The 19,991-nt window shown below is 38.0% G+C and overlaps 2 protein-coding genes and 1 long non-coding RNA gene across 18 annotated transcripts in view; 2 read left to right on the forward strand and 1 right to left on the reverse strand.

The window, feature by feature from the left end:
- Positions 1 to 10,313, forward strand: part of NDUFV2 (NADH:ubiquinone oxidoreductase core subunit V2) — a 34,881-nt gene extending 24,568 nt beyond the window's left edge. For both annotated transcript variants that reach the window (XM_082697355.1, XM_082697356.1), the window contains 3 exons: positions 1,240 to 1,349; positions 5,189 to 5,265; positions 10,158 to 10,313. In XM_082697355.1, the coding sequence (XP_082553481.1) occupies positions 1,240 to 1,349; positions 5,189 to 5,265; positions 10,158 to 10,251 (281 nt within the window). In that variant the 3' untranslated portion in view covers positions 10,252 to 10,313. The remainder of the gene's footprint in view (positions 1 to 1,239; positions 1,350 to 5,188; positions 5,266 to 10,157) is intronic.
- A 1,223-nt stretch (positions 10,314 to 11,536) lies between these two features.
- Positions 11,537 to 18,772, reverse strand: LOC309847328. The gene is made up of 2 exons (XR_014302401.1): positions 18,671 to 18,772; positions 11,537 to 12,998 (listed from the first exon to the last, which is right to left on the reverse strand). It is a non-coding gene; the product is annotated as an uncharacterized lncRNA (long non-coding RNA).
- The window catches only part of ANKRD12 (ankyrin repeat domain 12), a 123,019-nt gene continuing 118,023 nt past the window's right edge, over positions 14,996 to 19,991 (forward strand). For 4 of the 15 annotated variants that reach the window (XM_082697328.1, XM_082697330.1, XM_082697325.1 and 1 more), the window contains exon 1: positions 14,996 to 15,118. The gene's annotated coding sequence lies outside the window, so the exon portion shown is untranslated. Of the gene's footprint in view, positions 15,250 to 15,620; positions 15,731 to 19,991 lie in introns of those variants that run through there. The other 11 variants (XM_082697326.1, XM_082697321.1, XM_082697324.1 and 8 more) reach the window with 8 other exon arrangements.

The raw sequence follows: 19,991 nt of genomic DNA on the forward strand, positions 1-19,991 counted from the left end.
CTATCTGAGTTTTCCAATGTTTGCCATCTTACTGGATCTGATCTGTACCTCACCAGTAAATTTTTGTCTTACTATAGTTGCCTGCCTTTATTTGTTCTTATTTTGTATTTTTCCTTAGTTCTCAGCCTCAAAGCTGAATTTTCACCTTTTTTCCCCATAATGATTAGGTTTGTCTGAAAAGTTTCTAGGGAGGGGTTTTAAAGTTTTCATTATTTAGAAATTAAGTTTCACTCATCGTGTAATGGTAGCATGTGGTACATTAAAAAGTGAGTTTACTTACTGTCCTTGTATTCTTCCAAATGAGTCTTGAAACAAGATACGAGAACAGTAGGAATGCTTCAGAAAGGGAAATTTGAAATAAGATGTTATTTCAGTGCCATTTATAAAATTATAAGGGCATTTTTCCATATAAAATAGCCATTGCTTCATTTATAACTCTATAAACCAAATGAAGTAAAAGGGAGGTACACTCTAATCATGTTGCTACCGAATATAAAGTAGTTGCATGTTGTAAAAATAGTTGGGCTGTATTGAAGTATATAAAACAGAAAGCTTACTTAGGTCTGCTCAAAAATTTCATCCTCACAAATTCTGATTAATAGTTGACTATAATTAGTTTTAGATTTTATGTTGTTTTGCTTATTTTCATCATAAAAACAAATATGGCTTTTTGCTTTTTGCACTTTATTTTTGCTCTAGCATATGTATGTCTGCCTTGTTTTTCTGTTTTAAGTTATTCTGCAGTTACTTTCATGCATACATATCTTATGCAAAGATATTGTCCTATTGTATTACCGAGTATTTTACAAGAACAGAATTGCTGAATCAGATTTTACTATATTTTGCCAAAATGTCTTTGCTGAAGATATGAGAGTATCTGTTTTCCTTGTAGTCTTAATGATCTTTGACATTAGCACTTTTCTGTTTTTGCCAGTCTGACGGTGTGACTGATTTTAGTAGGTTATCTATCACAATCGAAATGAAAATACTATATTCTGATACACTGCTGTTTAACAGCAAATGCTGAAGATATGAGTCCCCTGAAATCTTGTTTTTAAAGGAATAAGTCCACTTAAGAAATCCTTGAATGTTCTGGTATAATTATACAGAATTGTTTTAAGAAAGTTAATGTTCTTAAATAGTTTTTGTATACCTCTGTAATTTGTTGTTGTTGTTTTCTTAAGCTACATTGCTATTAAAATATAATCTGATCCTTACAGTGATTATTTATATTTTCAGGAATAAAAGTTGGGGAGACTACACCTGATAAACTTTTTACTCTTATAGAGGTGGAATGTTTGGGGGCCTGTGTAAATGCACCAATGGTTCAAATAAATGACAACTACTATGTGAGTATTCCATTTAATTTAAATTAAAGTTGCATGATCTCGTATTTAAAATATTTAAATATATGGTTTTCTGTCCTGTAGATACTGGTTTCTGAATACTTGTTTAAAAGAAACTGTTGGCATAAACATCCAGAAGGTTTTTTTTTTTCCTGTTTTCCAAAGTTTATTAAAAAACAAAGAATTGAAAAGCTTTGCATAAAAATGTCAAGTTTAGCTTCCACACTGTTGGCCACCAGGTTTTTAAAAATTTTCTTTAAACATTTTTGCATTTAACTGTAGGAGATAATGAGATATTTTAAAAACTTTTAAATTGTAAAACATAGAAAGAGAAAATACCCACTGAGATTTAAAAGATACTTCACCATACATACTGTTACTAGGTATTATTTTTAATCATCATTGTTACTATTTATAGAAATAAGCCAGTGATAAAGGTAAACCACCTCTATGCCCCCGAAATCCTATTCCTTTCACTTCCAGAGATAACCACTATCATAAATTTAGTGTGTTTTCTTCCTATAGGTGTTTTTAAACTGAGTATATGTATCAAGCCATACTAATATATTATATTGCTTGTTCTAAAAATTTTAGAGATGTATCATTCCTCTAAGTACCACTTTAGCTGTACTGCACAAGTTTTGATAAGTAATATTTTATCATTTCTAAAATTTTTAAATATGTATTTTTAAAAATATTTGAGAGGAAGAGAGCAAAATAGAGTGAGCATGCATGGGGTGAGGGGGAGGTGCAAAGGGAAAGGGAGAAGGGCTCAGGAGAAGGCTCGGATGCAGGGCTCAATCCCAGCACCCTGGGATCGTGACCTGAGGCGAAGGCAGACACTTAGCCGCCTGAGTCACCCAGGCACTTCTAAAATAAGCTTTTTGATTTTCCCTTTGGCTGGTGTTTTTTAGAAGTATTAGTCTCCCAAGTGTGTGGAATTTTCTAGTTCTCTTTTTAAAAGATTTCTTGCTGCCCTAATTATATATAATGGTTGTCATCCATAATATTGTTAGTTCATACTTTTTAGAAACTTACTAGTGAAAATTAAGCCCTGCACTGAGTGTGGATTCTTCAGGAAGGTATTTGCTTTGCTTCTCTCTTGTTCCTGTAAATACTAAAGTTCCAAAAGAAAGCTCCTTTCCTTATACCCTCCCCTGTTGTTCCAATGTATAAGGTTCTAGACTAGCAGTTCTTTTCAAGGGACAGTTTAATTTCTAGTTTATCCCTGAGGGAATAGCCTTTTAGGGTGTTTGGGATGTCTCTTGTAGCATGCAGCTTTGTCCCTTAACCCTTTAAGCTCTGAAACTCTAAACCAGATCTGCTTGGTGTTCCACGTGTTTTCCTTTTTTTTTTAAAGCTTTATTTATTTGACAGAGAGAGAGATCACAAGTAGGCAGAGAGATAGGCAAGCAGAGAGAGGGGGAAGCAGTCTCCCTGCTGAGCAGAGAGCTGGATGCCGGCCTCTATCCCAGGACCCTGAGATCATGACCTGAGCCGAAGATTGGGTCTTAATCCATTGAGCCACCCAGGCGCTCCGTTCTTGGGTTTTCATTGAGTTTTTGGCCTCTAGGTATTTCTTTCTTGTCAGCATATTTATAAAATTTAAAGTTTTTGTTTCTTTAAAATTTTATCCAACATTTTTAGTTTTTTATAATGGTGGGGTGTTCAGTCAGGGTAGCTAGTCTGCCCTAATACCTGAAATGGAAATCTCCTTTTTTTTTTTTTTTTTAAATGAAGATGAAATTTGATTTCTCTGACTGTTTAGATTTCTAGGGTGGTCTCATTCCCTATAGTGACTTTCTTCATTTTACTGATCAGAGATTGAAATTTCTTATCTTCTGTATTACCCATACTTAAAAAAGAAAGTCCTTTAAAAATATGGCAAGTTTTGCCTTCTCCCACATTTCTGCAGTTTACTTATAATATAGAGGTCTTGATTTAATCAGGAATTAGACAGTCAAGACTTTGTGTGAAGCATTGTAAGTTTAGGGGTACCTGGGTGGCTCAGTGGGTTAAGCCTCTGCTTTCAGCTCACGTCATGATCTCAGGGTTCTGGGATCAAGGCCCGCGTCAGGCTCTTTGCTCAATAGGGAGCTTGCTACCCCCTCTCTCTGTGCCTGCCTGCCTACTTCTGATCTCTCTCTCAAATAAATAAATAAAATCTTAAAAAAAAAGAAAGCATTTTAAGTTTAAATATAATAGCTTATGGATTTATATAAGAGATAAAGATTAGTAGTGTTACGGTCTTTTTAGCAAGGCAGTTTTTGTCTTTTAATCCATATCCAACATGGGGCTTGAACATAGGACCCTGAGATCAAGAGCCGCTGCTATACTGACTCAGCCAGCCAGGCATTCCCAAGGCAGTTAACTTTTATGGATCTCAGTTGTCTGGTGGATAAAATGAAATAGTCATGTAAACTTTGACTGCATAGGAAAAAACCTGCATAGGAAAAAAACCAGCTATGAAAAATACATTTTGAGCGTAGTAGGTAGATTTTAAATATGGACTTGACATTTGATAAAGGAATTATTTTTAGTTAATTGGGTGTGGTGGCATTATGTTATCTAAGAAAATGTTCTTATTCTTCGATGTCTGCTGAAGTATCAGGAGTGAAGTGTTATGATGTCTGCAACTTACTTTCAAAATGGTACAACCAAAAGTTGGGGTGCTTATGTGCTATATATAATGCAAATACAGAAAATCAAAAATTGTTGAATACAGGTGGTAGGAATATAAAAAATTTTTATAATAGTTGGGGGGAGGTAAACTCATTAGATGACTTAAAGATTCCTTTTAGCTATGAGGTTCTAAACATTTGTTGAACCCTAAGCAGTTTGAAAGCAGTGTTTTATTTTTACATATGCTTAATCATTGAACAAATATTAAATAACTTCTGTGTGGTGAGGCACTGGAGATGCAGTGCTGAATCATGATTTCTCTGGCATAGTATCAGAGTCCTATAAAACATTTTTTTAAGTACTTAACAGTTTTAGAGAGGGAGTAGGAGTATGGTTTGGGCATTTTTCTTTTAGTTTAATCTTATCCATTCTGTTCTGACTCTTGATTAAACCTAGGGTGCAGCTAGGCACATGGGCATATGTATCTGTGTGTTTCAATTGTATTTGTTATTTTAAATACCAGAACCCTTTCCTGAGGTAAAAATTTTATATAGGTACATAGTATATAAAATGTAGAGCTGTTGTCATTGAAATGGGGAGTGGAGGGAGGACCAGGGTCATTGAGATACTTTCCAAAAATAATTTCTTTTACCTTCTGTTCAAAAATTAAGTGAATTTGGAAACAGTGAATTTTACCTGGGAAAGAAAGACTGTATCATGAGAGTATTACATCTTTAGGTTAGAGATGGAAACGGCATCTACTTTTATGTTACTATGACTGCCGGTGCTAATTACTATTTGCACCTCACTGTTTCTTTAAGGACATAGCATTTGTTAAGCATGTGCCTTGGCAGTGTTCTTTTTTATGTATTTTCTCATTGAATCCTCAAAAACATTCTTGAAGTAGGTTTTCTAGTAAAGAAACAAACTTAAGGAGGCTGAATAACTTCCTGAAGATTATTAGTTATTCAGTGTTGGAGCCAGGATTCAAATGCAGAGAGCTCTTTCACTTTAAAGTACTCCTCTGTATTGCCTCATTAGCTGCAGCTCTTCTTATATACTGCATTTAACAGTATATACTGTATATAGGAGTTAATCAGTTTCTCCTACCTTGGTGACTAACTTGGGAGCCGAGACAAATAATGAACTGATACCGGGGATTTACACAGATTTCAGTAGTAGGAAGTAATTTTTATATGACTTTTAATTTTTTATCCTAGGAGGATCTGACACCTAAGGATATCGAAGAAATTATTGATGAGCTCAAAGCCGGCAAAGTTCCAAAACCTGGGCCAAGGTATGCATTTATTTCTATACAATAAATTTTAATGGCTTAACCTAATGTATAATTAATTTAAAAAATTTTATCCCTAGGGGCACCTTGGGTGGCTCAGTCAGTTAAGCATCTGCCTTCAGCTCAGGTCATGATCCCAGGGTTCTGGGTTCTGATTCTGGTTCCTCGCCCCCAATCAGACTCCTTGCTCAGTGGGGAACCTGCTTTTCCCTCTCCCTCTGACTGCAGCTCCCCCTGCTTGTGCTGTCAGATAAATAAATAAAATCTTAATTTTTTTAAAATAAAAAATTTTATCCTTTAAGGGGTACCTGGATCCAGGCTCAGTAAATTAAGCATTGATTTCAGCTCAGGTCATGATCTCAGGATTGTGAGATCGAGCCCTCCATCCCAGTGCGGAGTTAGGATTCTCTCTTTCCCTCACTCAGGCCCTACCCATTACCCTCTCTCTCCCCTAAAAAAAAAAAAAAAAGATTATTTCCTAAGTTCTTAGGAGGTGTCAGGAGCTTTGGATAGTATTGAAACCAACCTGTCATCTAAAACAACTAATTTTTTTCCCCTCTAAAATCCTATCATATAATCATCTGGCATCTACTTGAATATTTATAGAAAAGGGAATTTACTACAAATAAAATCTGTTCCATTGTTTAAACGTTCATACTTTGATTGACTCCATTGTTTAAACGTTCATACTTTGATTATTCATACTTTGTTTCACTCTAATTTCCACTTACATGTCCAGTTCTGCCCTTTGAACTGACACAAGATAACCTCTATACCTCTTCTAAATGATAGCTCTTCAGTTACTTAAAATAGGTGTCTTCTTTTCCCCAAATCATTTCCTCAAAATTAATGTCTACTCTTGTGTTGTTTTTTCTGACCTGGTTTTGGTTTTCCTCTTGGATAGCTTTTCTGGTTGGCTAATGACTTTAACATGGTACTAACATTAATCAGGGTATTTGAGATATGTACTGAGTAGTGCAGAGCATTGTGGGACTCTCTTCTTTGTTGTAGACATTTTGCTTATAATAATGCAGCCAAATTACATCAACTTTACTTCAGGTACATTTCACCAGTAATTGCACTTACAGTCAGTTAGAATGTCTAGATCTTTTTTAGCTTCCTGCACTGTTCACCCCGGTTGTTCCCATTCTGCAGTTGTGTCATAATTACATTGCTTTCAATTATGAACCTGAACTTTTGCTGCTAACCCCTGTTCTATATCTAAGTGCTTATATTGCTCAGAATTTTTTTCTAATACTAGCAAGTGTTTATGTAATTGTAAGCCCTGTTTTTTTTTCCTGCTTATGCCATACAGTTTTCCTTATCTCAGTATAATTGTAGTTTTAATGGCCATATAGTATTTTAATGTATTAAAAGAACTATGGTGTGCCCTTTATTCCTGTTTTAAATATGTTTTCCTGCTCTTTGTAATAAATAGCAGTTTTGTGTACTCTTTCAAGAGATAGTTAGGGGCCCAGATATGTAAGTTGAGTTGAATGCTTAAATATAATACAAGTTGTTTGTTGTAGGAGTGTTTTCAGGAGGAAATGATGTGTAATCTTGTTAAAATTATTGTGCTAGTCACTGTGTAGAGAACAGTTCAAAATTTAGTGATGTTGTGGGGTAGAGGAATTATGAGTGATTTTTAGCTTTTTGGTCTGAGCACCTCAGTGGTTCCTTTAACTAAAAAGGAGATTTGGTTTGGGAAAGAAAAGTCGCTTTGTTTGGGACAGGTTAAAGTTGAGATACCTCCTAGACATCCATGGTGGAATACTGAAAGATATATTTGAACCTGGAATTTAGGAACTAGATTAGGACTGGAAATAGGAATTGGGGATTCATTGATTGTTCCAGATGGTATTTAAAGCCATTAGGCTGGATGAGATTACTGGGGATGAAATTAGTTTGTTGTTGTTCTTAACATAGGATACTCTAACATTATTGTATTTTAACATTAATTAAACAGTTAACTAAGTGCTATAGTTAAGCATTTTTCATATCTAATAATAGAGATGTTGCTTATCAGTAATTATACATAGTTCTTCACTGGGATTTTTTTGAGTGTTCTAGATTTGAGCCAAAAACTTCAGAATTACTGATTTCTGAACCTATTTTTTATTTCCTATGTATCACCTCTTATTTAAAAAAGAGATGGGGGATCTGGGATAATAAAGTGGGCACTCTGCCCACATATGTACAAGTCACTCATTGTCTTTGAGTAACCAGAGATATTAAACTGGTTCAGCAGTACCTGATTTCTGAGTAGCATGATCCTGTCCTGACCAAAATCAGTAAGAGAGACATGTTTCTATGTGGTTCCGAACTGCTTTTTTATGTTTTTGGTAAATGACAGGTAGAAAGGAAATACTAAACTGATGGTAAGGCATTGCTTTATTTTGATATTAAATATTTGTGCTGAGATTGTTTATTTTCATTTTTTTTTAGTACCAAAAATAACTTCTTTTAGCCTGCTTTGAAATTGCTAATTAGGAGGTAGAAGTTGTTTTTTAGTATGGTTAACAAAAACTAATTTTAAATCCAATTCAAATTCTTCATATTTAGTTTTATAAAGATACCTTTTTGCAGAATTCTGTGATGTACAGATATTATGAGATGTAAAGAAAATAGAGGTCGTTGCTGATGGATAAGTCTAGACTATAAAGTCACTTTTTTTTATACTAAAAGTAGAGGGCAGTGGTGTGTATATATCTCAGCAATATTAAAAGAGTAAGCACTGAACTTTCATGACTAGCTTTTCTTTAAAAAGTATTTCTAAGCCATAAACAGTGTACAGAAGGCCAAGTTTTCTAGAATGCAGGTGAGTTAAAATGAATGTACAAATAGTGTTGGAATGGCTAAAAAAAAACAGATTTACCTTCTGAGTTGTAACAAAAACAAGGTAATTAATAGATGGCATTTTAAACATAACACTTGAGGCGAATCATTTTTTTTTTTTTTTTTTTTTTAATGAAGTGAAAACCCTAATGTAAATTGTGAATGGAAGGGCTAGATCCCTGCCTCTGGTGTCTGATGCGTATTTACAGATAAAATGAGGGAAGGCTATATGATTAATAGATGAAACACAGTCTGTGGACTTCACACCCTTGGTAGCATTTTAATGTGCATTTTGTGTAGGGTGGGAAGCAGACACAAGAGGCCATTAACACCCCCCCCCCGGGGGCAAAGTAGGTCATGGGACTATAATTACATGTAACAAACTTTACAAAAATGGACCAGATCACTCTTGAAATTACTTTTATACAAAAATCCACAATTCCTTGAAGAGTTCAGGCAGCGTGCATGATTAATTCTCCCACTTATTGTTCTCAGAACCCGTTTTTATAATCTTCCTAAAAGTAAGTTCTTCGTGTTGGTAAAGAAGGTAGGTGAGCTTAAACCATAGAGGAAACCTAGGAAAGGGAAAGAAAGGTCCTCCAAAATAATTTCATTAGCAAAGAGCAGTAGGTATTACATGTATTATTAGTTAACATAAAACAATTAACAAAGCCAAATACTGGTTATTTTTTATTTATTTTTACTAAGCTTCGATACCATTTTGCCACTTACCTACATTAATTTTAGATTCAGACAGATAGCTCGTAGTTGTTTTTTGATCTGGTTTTCAATACAAATATATTAATTTCTGACTTGGTAGGCACTCTTCATTACAATACACACTTAGTTACTTCCATTGTGGAATGTAATAGCTTGAAAGATCTTAAAGAATTATCTTGTTTCCTGAATAAAAAATGATTTCCTGGAGCTCTAAAAAAAACTTTCAAGATTGATGACAGAATGTGAAGGACAAAGCAAGGAGTAAAAAGATGTAAATTGAACAATTCTTCAGCTGAAATCTGTGATAGGAGCAGGTAAATTAACAAAGCCAGGAAATTAGGAGGGGTGAAAATAGTAGTAGGTGCTGAGCTGGGCTCTAGCAACAGAGGTCAGACAGAGGAAGAGGTGAGTGATTCCTTGGGAAAGTATGTGTGGGGGTGAACAAAAGACAGGTTGTTCTACCTCTGTGCTTGCCTCTCTTCATAGATTCCTACCTAAGGACCTGTTCCTGTTTTCTTTGTGGCTGTGGGTAGCCATTCTGATCTGGAACCTGTTTTGGAAAAGTTAATACTACTAATATTGCTTTTAAAAATATGAATATCAGTATATACTTTGTTTCCAGTGCCTCTAAGGAAACACCCTTCTAAATCTCCAAATTCCCATTTCCTGTAATACCTCTTTTATTTCCAAATCTAATGTTTGTATTCTCTTCTGTTCACTATGATAATGGATCTCAATCTGAGTAAAATTCAAATATAAAAAGAATAAATGTAATGCTTTTATTAAAACATTATTTTTTTTAAAAGATCTTAGAGGGAGGAAAGAATCTCAAGCAGACTTTGCGCTGAGCCCAATGTAGGGCTCCATCCCACAGCCCTGAGATCGTGACCTGAGCCGAAAAGAAGAGTCACATGCTTAGCCAGCTGAGCCACCCAGGCACAGGATTTTTAAAAATGCCCTCTGGGTCTGCGTTAGTTTCTTATAGTTCTTAGCTCTGACCCTTGGACAGGTGGTGAAACCCGTAAGCCTTCATTTCTGATCTGTAAAGTAAGGCCAGTATTACTTGTCTCATGGCATTATTTAAATGAGCTAATATATGTACTCTGCTCAGTAAATGGGAAGTAGTAGTGTTACTTTTTTATTTTTCATATTTATGGTGAGTTTTGGTATGTCCATTTTCATATTTAACTTCTGAAAATCTTGCAGCAGTTGAAATGCTTGAATTAAATAATCCATGCAACTTTTGGATGAAAAATAGTTACTGGGCTGTGGTGAAGTAACATTTTAAATAAAGGTTTATAAAGATTCATTCATAGTTTAATGTTACTTGCTCTTTTCAGGAGTGGACGCTTCTCTTGTGAGCCAGCTGGAGGTCTTACCTCTTTGACTGAACCACCCAAAGGACCTGGCTTTGGTGTACAAGCAGGACTTTAATTTATATTCAGCTGTAAATATTGTCACTGGAGAAATAAAAAGGAATCTCCTATCTACATAAACTTTTTTTATTGTTCATTTCATTGTATATACTTATGCTATAAGTGTCATGTTGAAACTTCAGAGTACCATTTTAGTTTTTTGCTATCTCTGGCTAACTGTGAAGACACTATTTCATAATGTAGTTAACAATCACTCAGTATCATCATTTTCAACTGCCAGGTCACTTTAATCAGTAACATTAGATTATTGTGAAGTAAAAACTATGTCAAATTTCACATATATTTTGCTTTAACTAAACCCAAGTCTTAACATGATCCTTCTACACACCTTGTTTACATTAGTACTTCCCTCCCTTTAAACATTTTCAGATTTACAGCACATAATTGTTACTCTATTTCCAACTAGTAAGTCATACCTCAGGTAGAGGTCTAAGGATAAAGCAGTTACCTCTAGAAGTAGTGTTCTATCATTTTTATGAAAGAGAGGCACTTTGTTTTTGTATATAGCAAGTATATAGAAACTGGGTGGAGAGACTAGAAGTACAATCTGAGTCAGAAAGAGCAGTCAGTGAACAAAATACTCTTCAGCTGAATACGTATTTCAACTCAGAACAATGGATAAAACCTGTGTATCATATACATTCAAGAAACTAGCTATGGTGCATTAGTATTGCAAGTTAGAAAAAAATTAATAGCTTTAATTCAGGGATAAATCTAAAACCAGTTATTTCAGGATTTCTCAAAAATAATTGTTTGGCCTTGTTCTTCTGGCAGACTGACCAGTCACGTAGTAATTGTGATGCTTAAAAACATGATTATTTTTAAGAGTCTCTTTAAAAATTAGTGGTTTTGTTTTTTACCTGGGAGGGTAAATAATAACAGTTAATTTCTTAAGTGGCATAGAAAGGTAACACAATGAAAATGCCTTTCTTCTATGCTAGGGCCCTCCTAACCTGTTGACTTTTATTTTAAAAAGTAAGCTTTTTATACTTTTACTAAAAAAGTAAGCTTTGATGTAATTTTTTTTTTTTTTAAACAAGAAGAAAAATTAGAGGTGGGAAGCTTCAAATACTGGGTGAAAAAACCAAAGACATGTATTAAGGATATGCACTGATTATCAATTTTTATGTAATATTTTAGAAACAAAGTTAATTTTAGATTATTATAACTGTAGGCATACTGTTATACCATTATCAAAATATATTCTTTAGTTTTTAGATGATCACTTATATTGTATTACAGCAGTGTATATTAGAATTTTGAGTCTTAATTTTTTTGCCTAATTTTCTTAAAAATGCTGTCAATAATGATAGTTATCTAATTAGCTATAGAAACACCTGGCAGGTAACCCAGAATGGTTTTAAAATGTATATGAAAACACGGATTAATATTTCTTTGCCCATTTTCGGAGATGGCAGCTATATCCTTGCCTATTTCTCAAAACATGTAGGAAGAGGTAGACATCATTTGTGTGTACCTAATTTCCTCTTCTCAGTTCCTCATTCTGTGCTGTTTTTTAAAAAGGGGGTATTCAAGGAGGAAATCTTACTACTGTTTAATAATAAATAATTTATTCTCTCTACTGGCAATCTAATTCCAGGTTTTTTGTTTTGTTTTGTTTTTTTGGTAGCAACTACTGAAAACTACTGATTGCTCAGTTACTTGCTGTAATTGGATGGGGCCACTGCTCCAGAAAATCCTACAACACATAGTAATAGTTATAACCGTATTTGCTGCAGAGGCATTACATATGTATAGACTAAGTCATATAACAAGCTATGATCTGAGATTGTATTTTTCATTTATTACAGTCACCTTCCTGAAATATAGCAGGATTTTTTAAATGATCTGACTTAACTGGACTTAATGTAGCAATTGATTATAAAGGCTAAAGAACTAAGTAAGCTGGTAAGAAAGTAACTTTTGCAGAATGCTTTCTAATTCAGGTATCAAATATAGTTGACTTAAAGAATGCCCAGCGTTGGGGGGCGATGCAGTTAGGGGCATCAACTCACCTCTGAATTGAAAATCCTCCTGTTAACTCCCTTCAAAACGTAATAGCCTACTGTTAACTGGTAACATAAAGTTGATTAGCATGTTTTCTATGTTACATGTATTATTTATATACTGTATTCTTACAATAAAGTTACAGAAAAGAAAATGTACATCTACATTCCCGCACTTAAAAAAAGTTCATGTATGAGTAGACTCACGCAGTTCAAAACCCATGTTCAAGAGTCAGCTGTATACATGTTTTAAGTGTCTGCTTAACTTTGTCTAAGACTGAGGTTTAATGCTTGGGGAACTTGATCTTTTAGTACTATTCTAAAAACTGGTACTTTACCCACTTGGTTAAGACTTGAGCCAACAAGAGACAGGGATATACAATTAAAAAGTCTTGGCAGCTTACTAACCAGCTAGCTTGTGGATACAAACTTTTTTTCAGACTGAGACATCTATCTGTAATAGCTATAATAATTATTTGATTTATATTTCTAGTTTCACATTGAAAAGGAAAATTAGATCCTCTTGCCTTCCTAAGTACCATGCGGACCTTTTGAATAATAAATGGTGGCTGGCTTATGATTTACCCATATAATCTTAATACAAACTTCATTAATTTTTTTTTTTTTTTTTGCAACTAGTTGTCCCATTGAGTGAAGTCAGTACAGTGCCCTGTAGCACAGCTGCCTTAAGGATCTCACATAGGGGCACTTGGGTGGCTCAGTGGGTTAAAGCCTCTGCCTTCGGTTCTGGTCATGATCCCAGCGACCTGGAATCGAGCTCAACGGGGAGCCTGCTTTCTCCCCACCCCCCCCCCCCCCCCAGCCTCTGGCTGCCTCTCTGCCTACTTGTGATCTCTGCCTGTCAAATAAATCTTAAAAAAAAATCTCTCACATATTAAGTGATTTTAAGTAATAAGGTTGTACATATAGTCGTTGCCATTATGGCTAATTTACTTAAGCAAATTCAAGATTACCTACATTTTAAATTTGAAGTGAGGCAGTCCTATAATTGCCATTGATACTAATGATCATGAGTTAAATGAGAACTCAGTGATTTGAAGGGCGTTGGTTAAATTTTAGTGGGTTTCTTTGTATTTCATGCCATAAATATCCGTACTAAATGTAACTGTAGGGGCACCTGGGTGGCTCAGTGGGTTAAGCATCTGGCTCAGGTCCTGGTTGGGACTTCCTGCTCAGCGGGAAGCCTGCTTCTTCCTTTCCCATTACCTCTCCCCCTACTCGTGCTCTGGCTCTTGCTCACGAGCAGATAAAATCGTAAAAATAAATGTAACATTATTTAACCTTCAGCGTAGTGGGTTCTCTTACTCTTCATAGTGAACCTAATGATTTACCGGTGGAAGAAACTAGGAAGGGAAAAATTAGTGATCTTTAATGCAAGTTTATGTTTCATGTAATTTGTTGGGATTTAACTTCGTGTCAAGTCTAAAGTGTCACATCACCGTAGACAAATCTGTTACTCCATTAAGTCATAAATAGGTGCTATAGTTGGGAGACCATCAATGATGAGGGAAGTGGTTTCCGTCCAATTTTGTATCCCCTTTGGTGGTTAGATAAAGGCATGAAGAAACTGGCAGATTAACTCGATGTAAACAAAAAGCATTCAGAAGTCAAGCCAGAATAAGATGGTTTCCCTCAGATTACGTAATCCCTTCGGTGGTTAAGTAAAGGAACGTACAAACTGTCGCCAGCTAACCCCGATGTAAATAAAAAGCGTCCAGAAATAAGAGTACCCGCTGCTGGCACGCCGAGACCATAAAATTTCCTCACGTGCTCTTCTCCAATACTTGAGTAGTTCCTCTGAAATACTACCTAGGGTGTAGAGAAACATTTCTCTCAAAAGGTCACTCGAAGGTGTGAATGGGAGAGAGTATTGGGGGGCTCGCGACGATGTCCCCGCGCCAGGTGCACGTTAATGTACTTTCGAACTCACACTGGGGCCCCACCTGGCACCGGTGAGGGCCAGCGCGTCCGGGCGCCGCCGAGCTCCCGGCAGGTCCGGGTCCCCGGGGATCCAGTGCAGGCACTGTACCGCCAGGGCGCAAGCGCACTACCGCGCGGACCTGGAGGCCGCGACGCGCCCCGCGTCTCGGTACAGGCCGGGCCAGCGGTTCGCAGCTGCGAATTCAGGGGACAGATACCCTGCCTCTGTCTTTAGACCTATTTTCCCGGGCTCGTCCCCACAAATTCGCCCACCCGCCCTACGAAAATAATATGTAGAATACCCTGTGTTCAGCCTCTTCGCCGCCGTCGCCATTTCCAGAAGTTTCCAGTCACATCCACGGCCATGGTCGCCACAAATAGAGACTGCAGAGCCCTCCGGCCCCGCAGCGTCAGCCGAGCCAGCGCTGCTTTCTTGAGCATCTCAATTCCCCTTCTGTTTTCAGGCCGGTGACGGCTGAGGGAGACGGCGACACCTGGGTGGAGGGGAGAGAGCAAGCAACGAAAGAGGAGTTCCGGCCTGCACCCCCGCCGCCTCTCACTTGGTACCTTCCGACTCCTCCGCCCCGCGGCTCGGGAAGCTTCTCCACAGAACTGAAAGAGCGGCTCGGTAGCGGGGAGGGGCCGGCGGAAGGGGCGGGCGGGCGCTGGGGGCGGGGCGGTCACGCCGCCCGTCCCGTGCCCGCTGAGTCACGTGCTTGCGTCGCAGCCAATCGCTGGGCGGCGCTGTCCTGGGAGCGAGGAGGCTGTGGTGAGAGACGGACGGAGACCGGAGATGTTTTCAAGCCCGGCCTCCGCGGCGTTCGTGGCGGTTGCAGCGGCGACGAAGACAACGACAGCGACGGCAACACCGAGGCACTCATTCAGGGGGTAAACCCTCCTGCGCCGATCGTGCCTCGGGTCCGTGAGGGTGAGGGGGGCGTGGCGACAGGCGAGGAGGAAGGAGGGGCGCGGTTTCGAGCCCCGTCCCTGGTGCTTGGGAGGAGACCCCTCAGTTCTGCGCTGCTCCCGTCCCCCCTCCCCAGAGCAAGGTAGGGGACGCGCCCTGCCCACCGTGTCTCGTGCCGACCGGCCTGGCCAGGCGCGGCCCTCGGTGCCGCTGGCCTGACAGTGACAGGCCGTTAGTGGCCCCGGAGCGGGTCCGCCCTGCCCGCCGCCGCCCCTCCAGGAGTCCCGAGGAGCCGCGGCGCGGCCGGGAGCTGCCAGCAGGGCGGGGGTGGTGTGGGGGGACTCGGCGGGGCACCCCCCGCCGCCGCTCCCGGGGCCGGGCTGCCGCCGCCTCCCGGAACATGGCGGGGCCGGGAGGAGCGTGTGCGTGCGAGTGTGCGAGGCCCGAGAGGGCGCCGCCGGCGTGCCGCGGCTGGACCCGGCGGGGCGGAGCGGGGCGGGGCAGGGCAGGGGGGGTGGTGGAGGCGCGCCCAGCTTGCCGCGCGCGCCCGCCTGCCCGCCGGGAGCTGGAGTGCGGGCGCGCCCGCGGGAGACGGCGGTGGCCAGCCGGAGGGAGCATCGGAGGTACCGGGGTCAGGGGGAGAGGAGGTTGAAAGGGAGAAGGGAAGTCGCCGCTTTAATAGTCTCGGGGGAAAGGAGAGCGGCACGCTGCAGCTCTGTCTTAAATGTCAGTGTAATCTGTCTTTGCCGCATTGGGTAATCGGTTCTCTTCATGGTTTCTGCAAGTGCTCACTCGAATGGTGTTCGTAGACCCTTGAAGCACGTCAGGTTCTTAGATCTCATTTTGAGGGGTAATATGGTGTGACGCATCCTCGAGGATCCCAAAGCGTTGAATAAACGGTTGTACAAAGAGGTTACCGAAGCCCAGCTGACAGCTGTTTTTATAATAACAGAAACAGTTTGGGATGGGAAGTTAACACTGTTGCACCAGTTGAAACCGTAGGCAACATTTGAAGCAGTGTAGTCGTTGATATTGTAATTTCCACCGGACACCCGCGGCTAAACTGCGAACACGGTTGAAAGGGGTAGCAGATTCAGTGATGTGTAAAGCCTTGGAATTGTCTGTAATCCTGAAGTTGAAATGAACCTATGTTCTAAGTCATGCACTCCTTTTTTCATTTTAAAACGGTTTGCGTAAATTATGAAGGAGGGCGAACTGGTAAAATAGCTTTTTAAAAATAAATTGACTTTATTAAAAACATATGCTCAAGTAGGCTGTTAAAAATCTCGGGCACTGATGTGTTTTAGTTTCTTCAGTCATTATACAAAGGCTTTCCTGGAGATTAGCTCAGAACTGGCAGAACATATGCTCTATTGGTGCCAAGTGGCTTAAAAACAAAATGAGATAGTGTTGACTGTATAAGATCAAGTCATTATATTAACTAATCTTGTTGGGAAAAGTCTTTAATTTGGGCTAAACGCAAAAAATATTTAAGGACTCAAAATGTTTCCTCAAGAGAGGCAAGCAGAGAAAGGTTTTACTACTTAGAGATTTTTTATAGTTGACACCAAGTACTAACTAAATTTCTTTTAAAGGAAGGTCTGCAGTCGGTTTGACTAAAGTTAAGCTTAACTATTCAGGGCATGTGTTCTATTTTAGAGGCAGGCAAGGTGTTAAAATGAACTAAAATCTGAATGTTAAGTGGTATTCATGGAAGGAAGAAAGTAATAAAAAAACAGGATTCCTTTAATTTTCTTCATCTCATACTTGTTAGTACGGTTTTATGAGCAAGCAGACCTGCGAAAGTGAAAATCTAGGGTTGAGTATTCCACGAGGAATATTTGAGGAAGAATAGAGAGAACTAAAGTTATTCTGATGAGGGAAGAACTTAGTAGGTGAAAAATATATTGTTCAGTCTCTGGTTTTAGTTCTTGGATATATAATATCAGGAAGAAAAGAAAAATAAAGACTGAATTTTGTTTGGAGACAAGTGCCTGCTCAATGGAATGAATTTAAAATGAAGATGTTTCTGTCAAGGTGCTTATATATTCCTTTTCCTTCCTATGGAAGTTGTTGGAAAATGCTATAGTCTTCTGAGGTAGATTGTAGAAAATGATCGTCAGTGAATATTAAAAAACTTTGTTGGAAAGAGGTTTTAATTCTAAGGAGTAAGAAGAAGAATAAAATATTCAGTTTGTTGGCATTAGTTGACTGGTAGTTAAATTTTCTTCCTTCTCCTGTTTTAAAAGCATTAATACAGCTTGAAAAGAGAATGATCTATGAGATTATTTCCATCATAGTCCATAAGAGGTTTAGGCAGCTTTCTTTATAAAACCTTGATAATACTGAATATGTATTTATCAGAAAGGCATGAAAAAATTGATAATCAGAATAGGTTTCTTAAGAGTTCACATTACTTTGTGATTTGGAACTTGTTGCTAGAATTGACATTAACATGTATTTCTAAAATGCCTGTGCTGTATAAAAGGTACAGTCATGGTGATTTTTCCTGAGAACTGGAAGGGTCCTCAAATTTTCTAGTCCGTTTCCCCCACGAGAAAATTAAGTCCTAGTAAGGTGACATGACTTACTCAAGTTAGTACAGCCTATTTAAGAAGTCTGTGGTTTGGGCCTAGAAATTTCCTTTCTGTGAAAATGCTAATGCCTCTTTCTTTAAGAAGTAGCTTTATGGAATAGTGAAAAAAAAAACTGAAATGTAAGTGAGAAGACTCAGTTTAAATTGATTAAAAAAAATCTTGATTTATTATTTCCTGTGGTTCTTGACAAATCACATTAACTTTCAGAATTCTTTTAATCTACAAAAAATAATTTTCCTAAATAGTTTACAGAGGTGTTGGATGGAACAAGTGCGATTACATATGGAAAGCACCAGGTATACCGTAAGCTTTTATACATATAAAAAGTGGCAATATTTAAAAAATAAATACAGTTTTACTGTGTTACAAGGTGTCTAGATCCCTAGGTTTTTGCTTAGCCTTAGCTTTATTGTTTCCAACACCTGCTGTTTTACAGATTATAACTCCCTGTAGATACATTTCTGATCCCCACTTAGTTCTAATCTTAGTAAAGCCTCTTATGAACATTTTAAATATTGCAGTTGTTAGAGCCTGACTTCCTCTGAAGAATATGAAGTTTCTCCATATAGCATTTAGAAACATTCTCATTTACACTCATGCATGCATAATCTGTTTCTTTAACAGTGGATTTTAAAAAGTAATAGTGAAAGTATCTTAGTTGCAATGTTAATTTGTCTGTTGCTAGTTTCCACATATGGCAATAACAGGAGATAATTTCCTTTATAAACTCAGCTTTGAATAGTTTGTGTTAAGGTTATCTTGTACATCTAAATATATAGAAATGTTCAGTTTTTGTTTGTTGGCTTTCACTGTTATGTTTAAAGACCTTTTCTTCTGGTGCTTTAAATTGATACTGGAAACAAATATGTAAATTGTTTATTGTAGTTTTATGTAGAGTATTTGTAATCTTGAAGCTAAAAATTATGATTAGGGGCACCTGGGTGGCTCAGTGGGTTAAGCCTCTACCTTCTGCTCGGGTCATGATCTCAGGGTCCTGGGATCCAGCCCCACATCCGGCTCTCTGCTCAGTAGGGAGCCCCCCCCCCCCTCTGCCTACTTGTGATTTCTCTTTCTGTCAAATAAATAAATAAAATCTTTAAAAAAATAAAAATTATGATTAACATTCATTGAGCACTTGGAATATGAATGTATCTGTGTTCAAAGTTTAAAGTAAAATATTTAAGATAATTTTCAGAATAACCCTGTTAAATAGATACTATTATTCTAACATATGGCTGAGGAAAATGAGGCTTTGAACTGTTATACCATGTGTAGATATTCACAGACCTAAAAAAAAGTGACAAGACTGTATTATTCCCATTATTGTTCTTAACCATTTGTCTGTGCTCTGCCTCTAATTAAGTGTTTAGCTGATTTTGAAAAGTTTTAAGGCAGTGTTTCTTTAATTTCAGACTTTGTGAAAATGTCTAGGGGCCAGCTCTGCCTTCTGCTGTGTTGGTCAAAAAACCAAAAAGAAAAGTAAACACCTTATAAAAATCTTGGAAGGTAGGCAGTAAGCCTTTTCTGAGATGTTGAGATAACTGTGGGTTTTTTTTTTTTTTTTATGTTAGTTGTCAGAAGCGACTTAATCTCATCAGCTACAGAAGGACTACGGTTGTTAACATTATAAGAAGTGATTTTAACAAACTCCATTTTGATGTTGGTGACTGGAGAAAAAAAGATCACTTAACCAAACTCATTTAGGAATTTTATAAGTAATGTACTTTTTTTTAAAGATTTTATTTATTTATTTGACAGACAGAGATCACAAGTAGGCAGAGAGGTAGGCAGAGAGAGAGAGATGGGGGGAAGCAGACTCACTTCTGAGCAGAGAGCCTGATGCGGGGCTCGATCCCACGACCCTGGGATCATGACGTGAGCTGAAGGCAGAGGCTTTAACCCACTGAGCCACCCAGGCTCCCCTATAAGTAATTTACTTTTATAGTAAATTTGTCCAGTTTAGATAAATAGCATCCAGGACTAGATTTTCTAATTAATGAGACCCTCCAAAATTCTAAGAAATTCAAACTCTGAGATTCTTAGAAAATTAAGTTTAAATACAGAAATGCTTCCAGATTGAGATAAGTAGAAGAGGTAAACATGAAGCTGCAAGTAATAAGATGGAGTAACTTCTTTGGCATCTTAAGTATTGTCTCCTCTTTGGCCGATCCCTTAATATTTGCTTATTGCACTAAAATTGTTTCAAAATATGTAGTAGTTTACTTTTATGGCTTTTGGTTTGTATTTAGGCCATAACTGGAGGAAGTATCTCTAATATTAGTTATAA

Source organism: Mustela nivalis (genome assembly GCF_964662115.1).
Source record: "Mustela nivalis genome assembly, chromosome: 14".
In the NCBI taxonomy this organism is placed as follows: Eukaryota; Metazoa; Chordata; class Mammalia; order Carnivora; family Mustelidae; genus Mustela; species Mustela nivalis.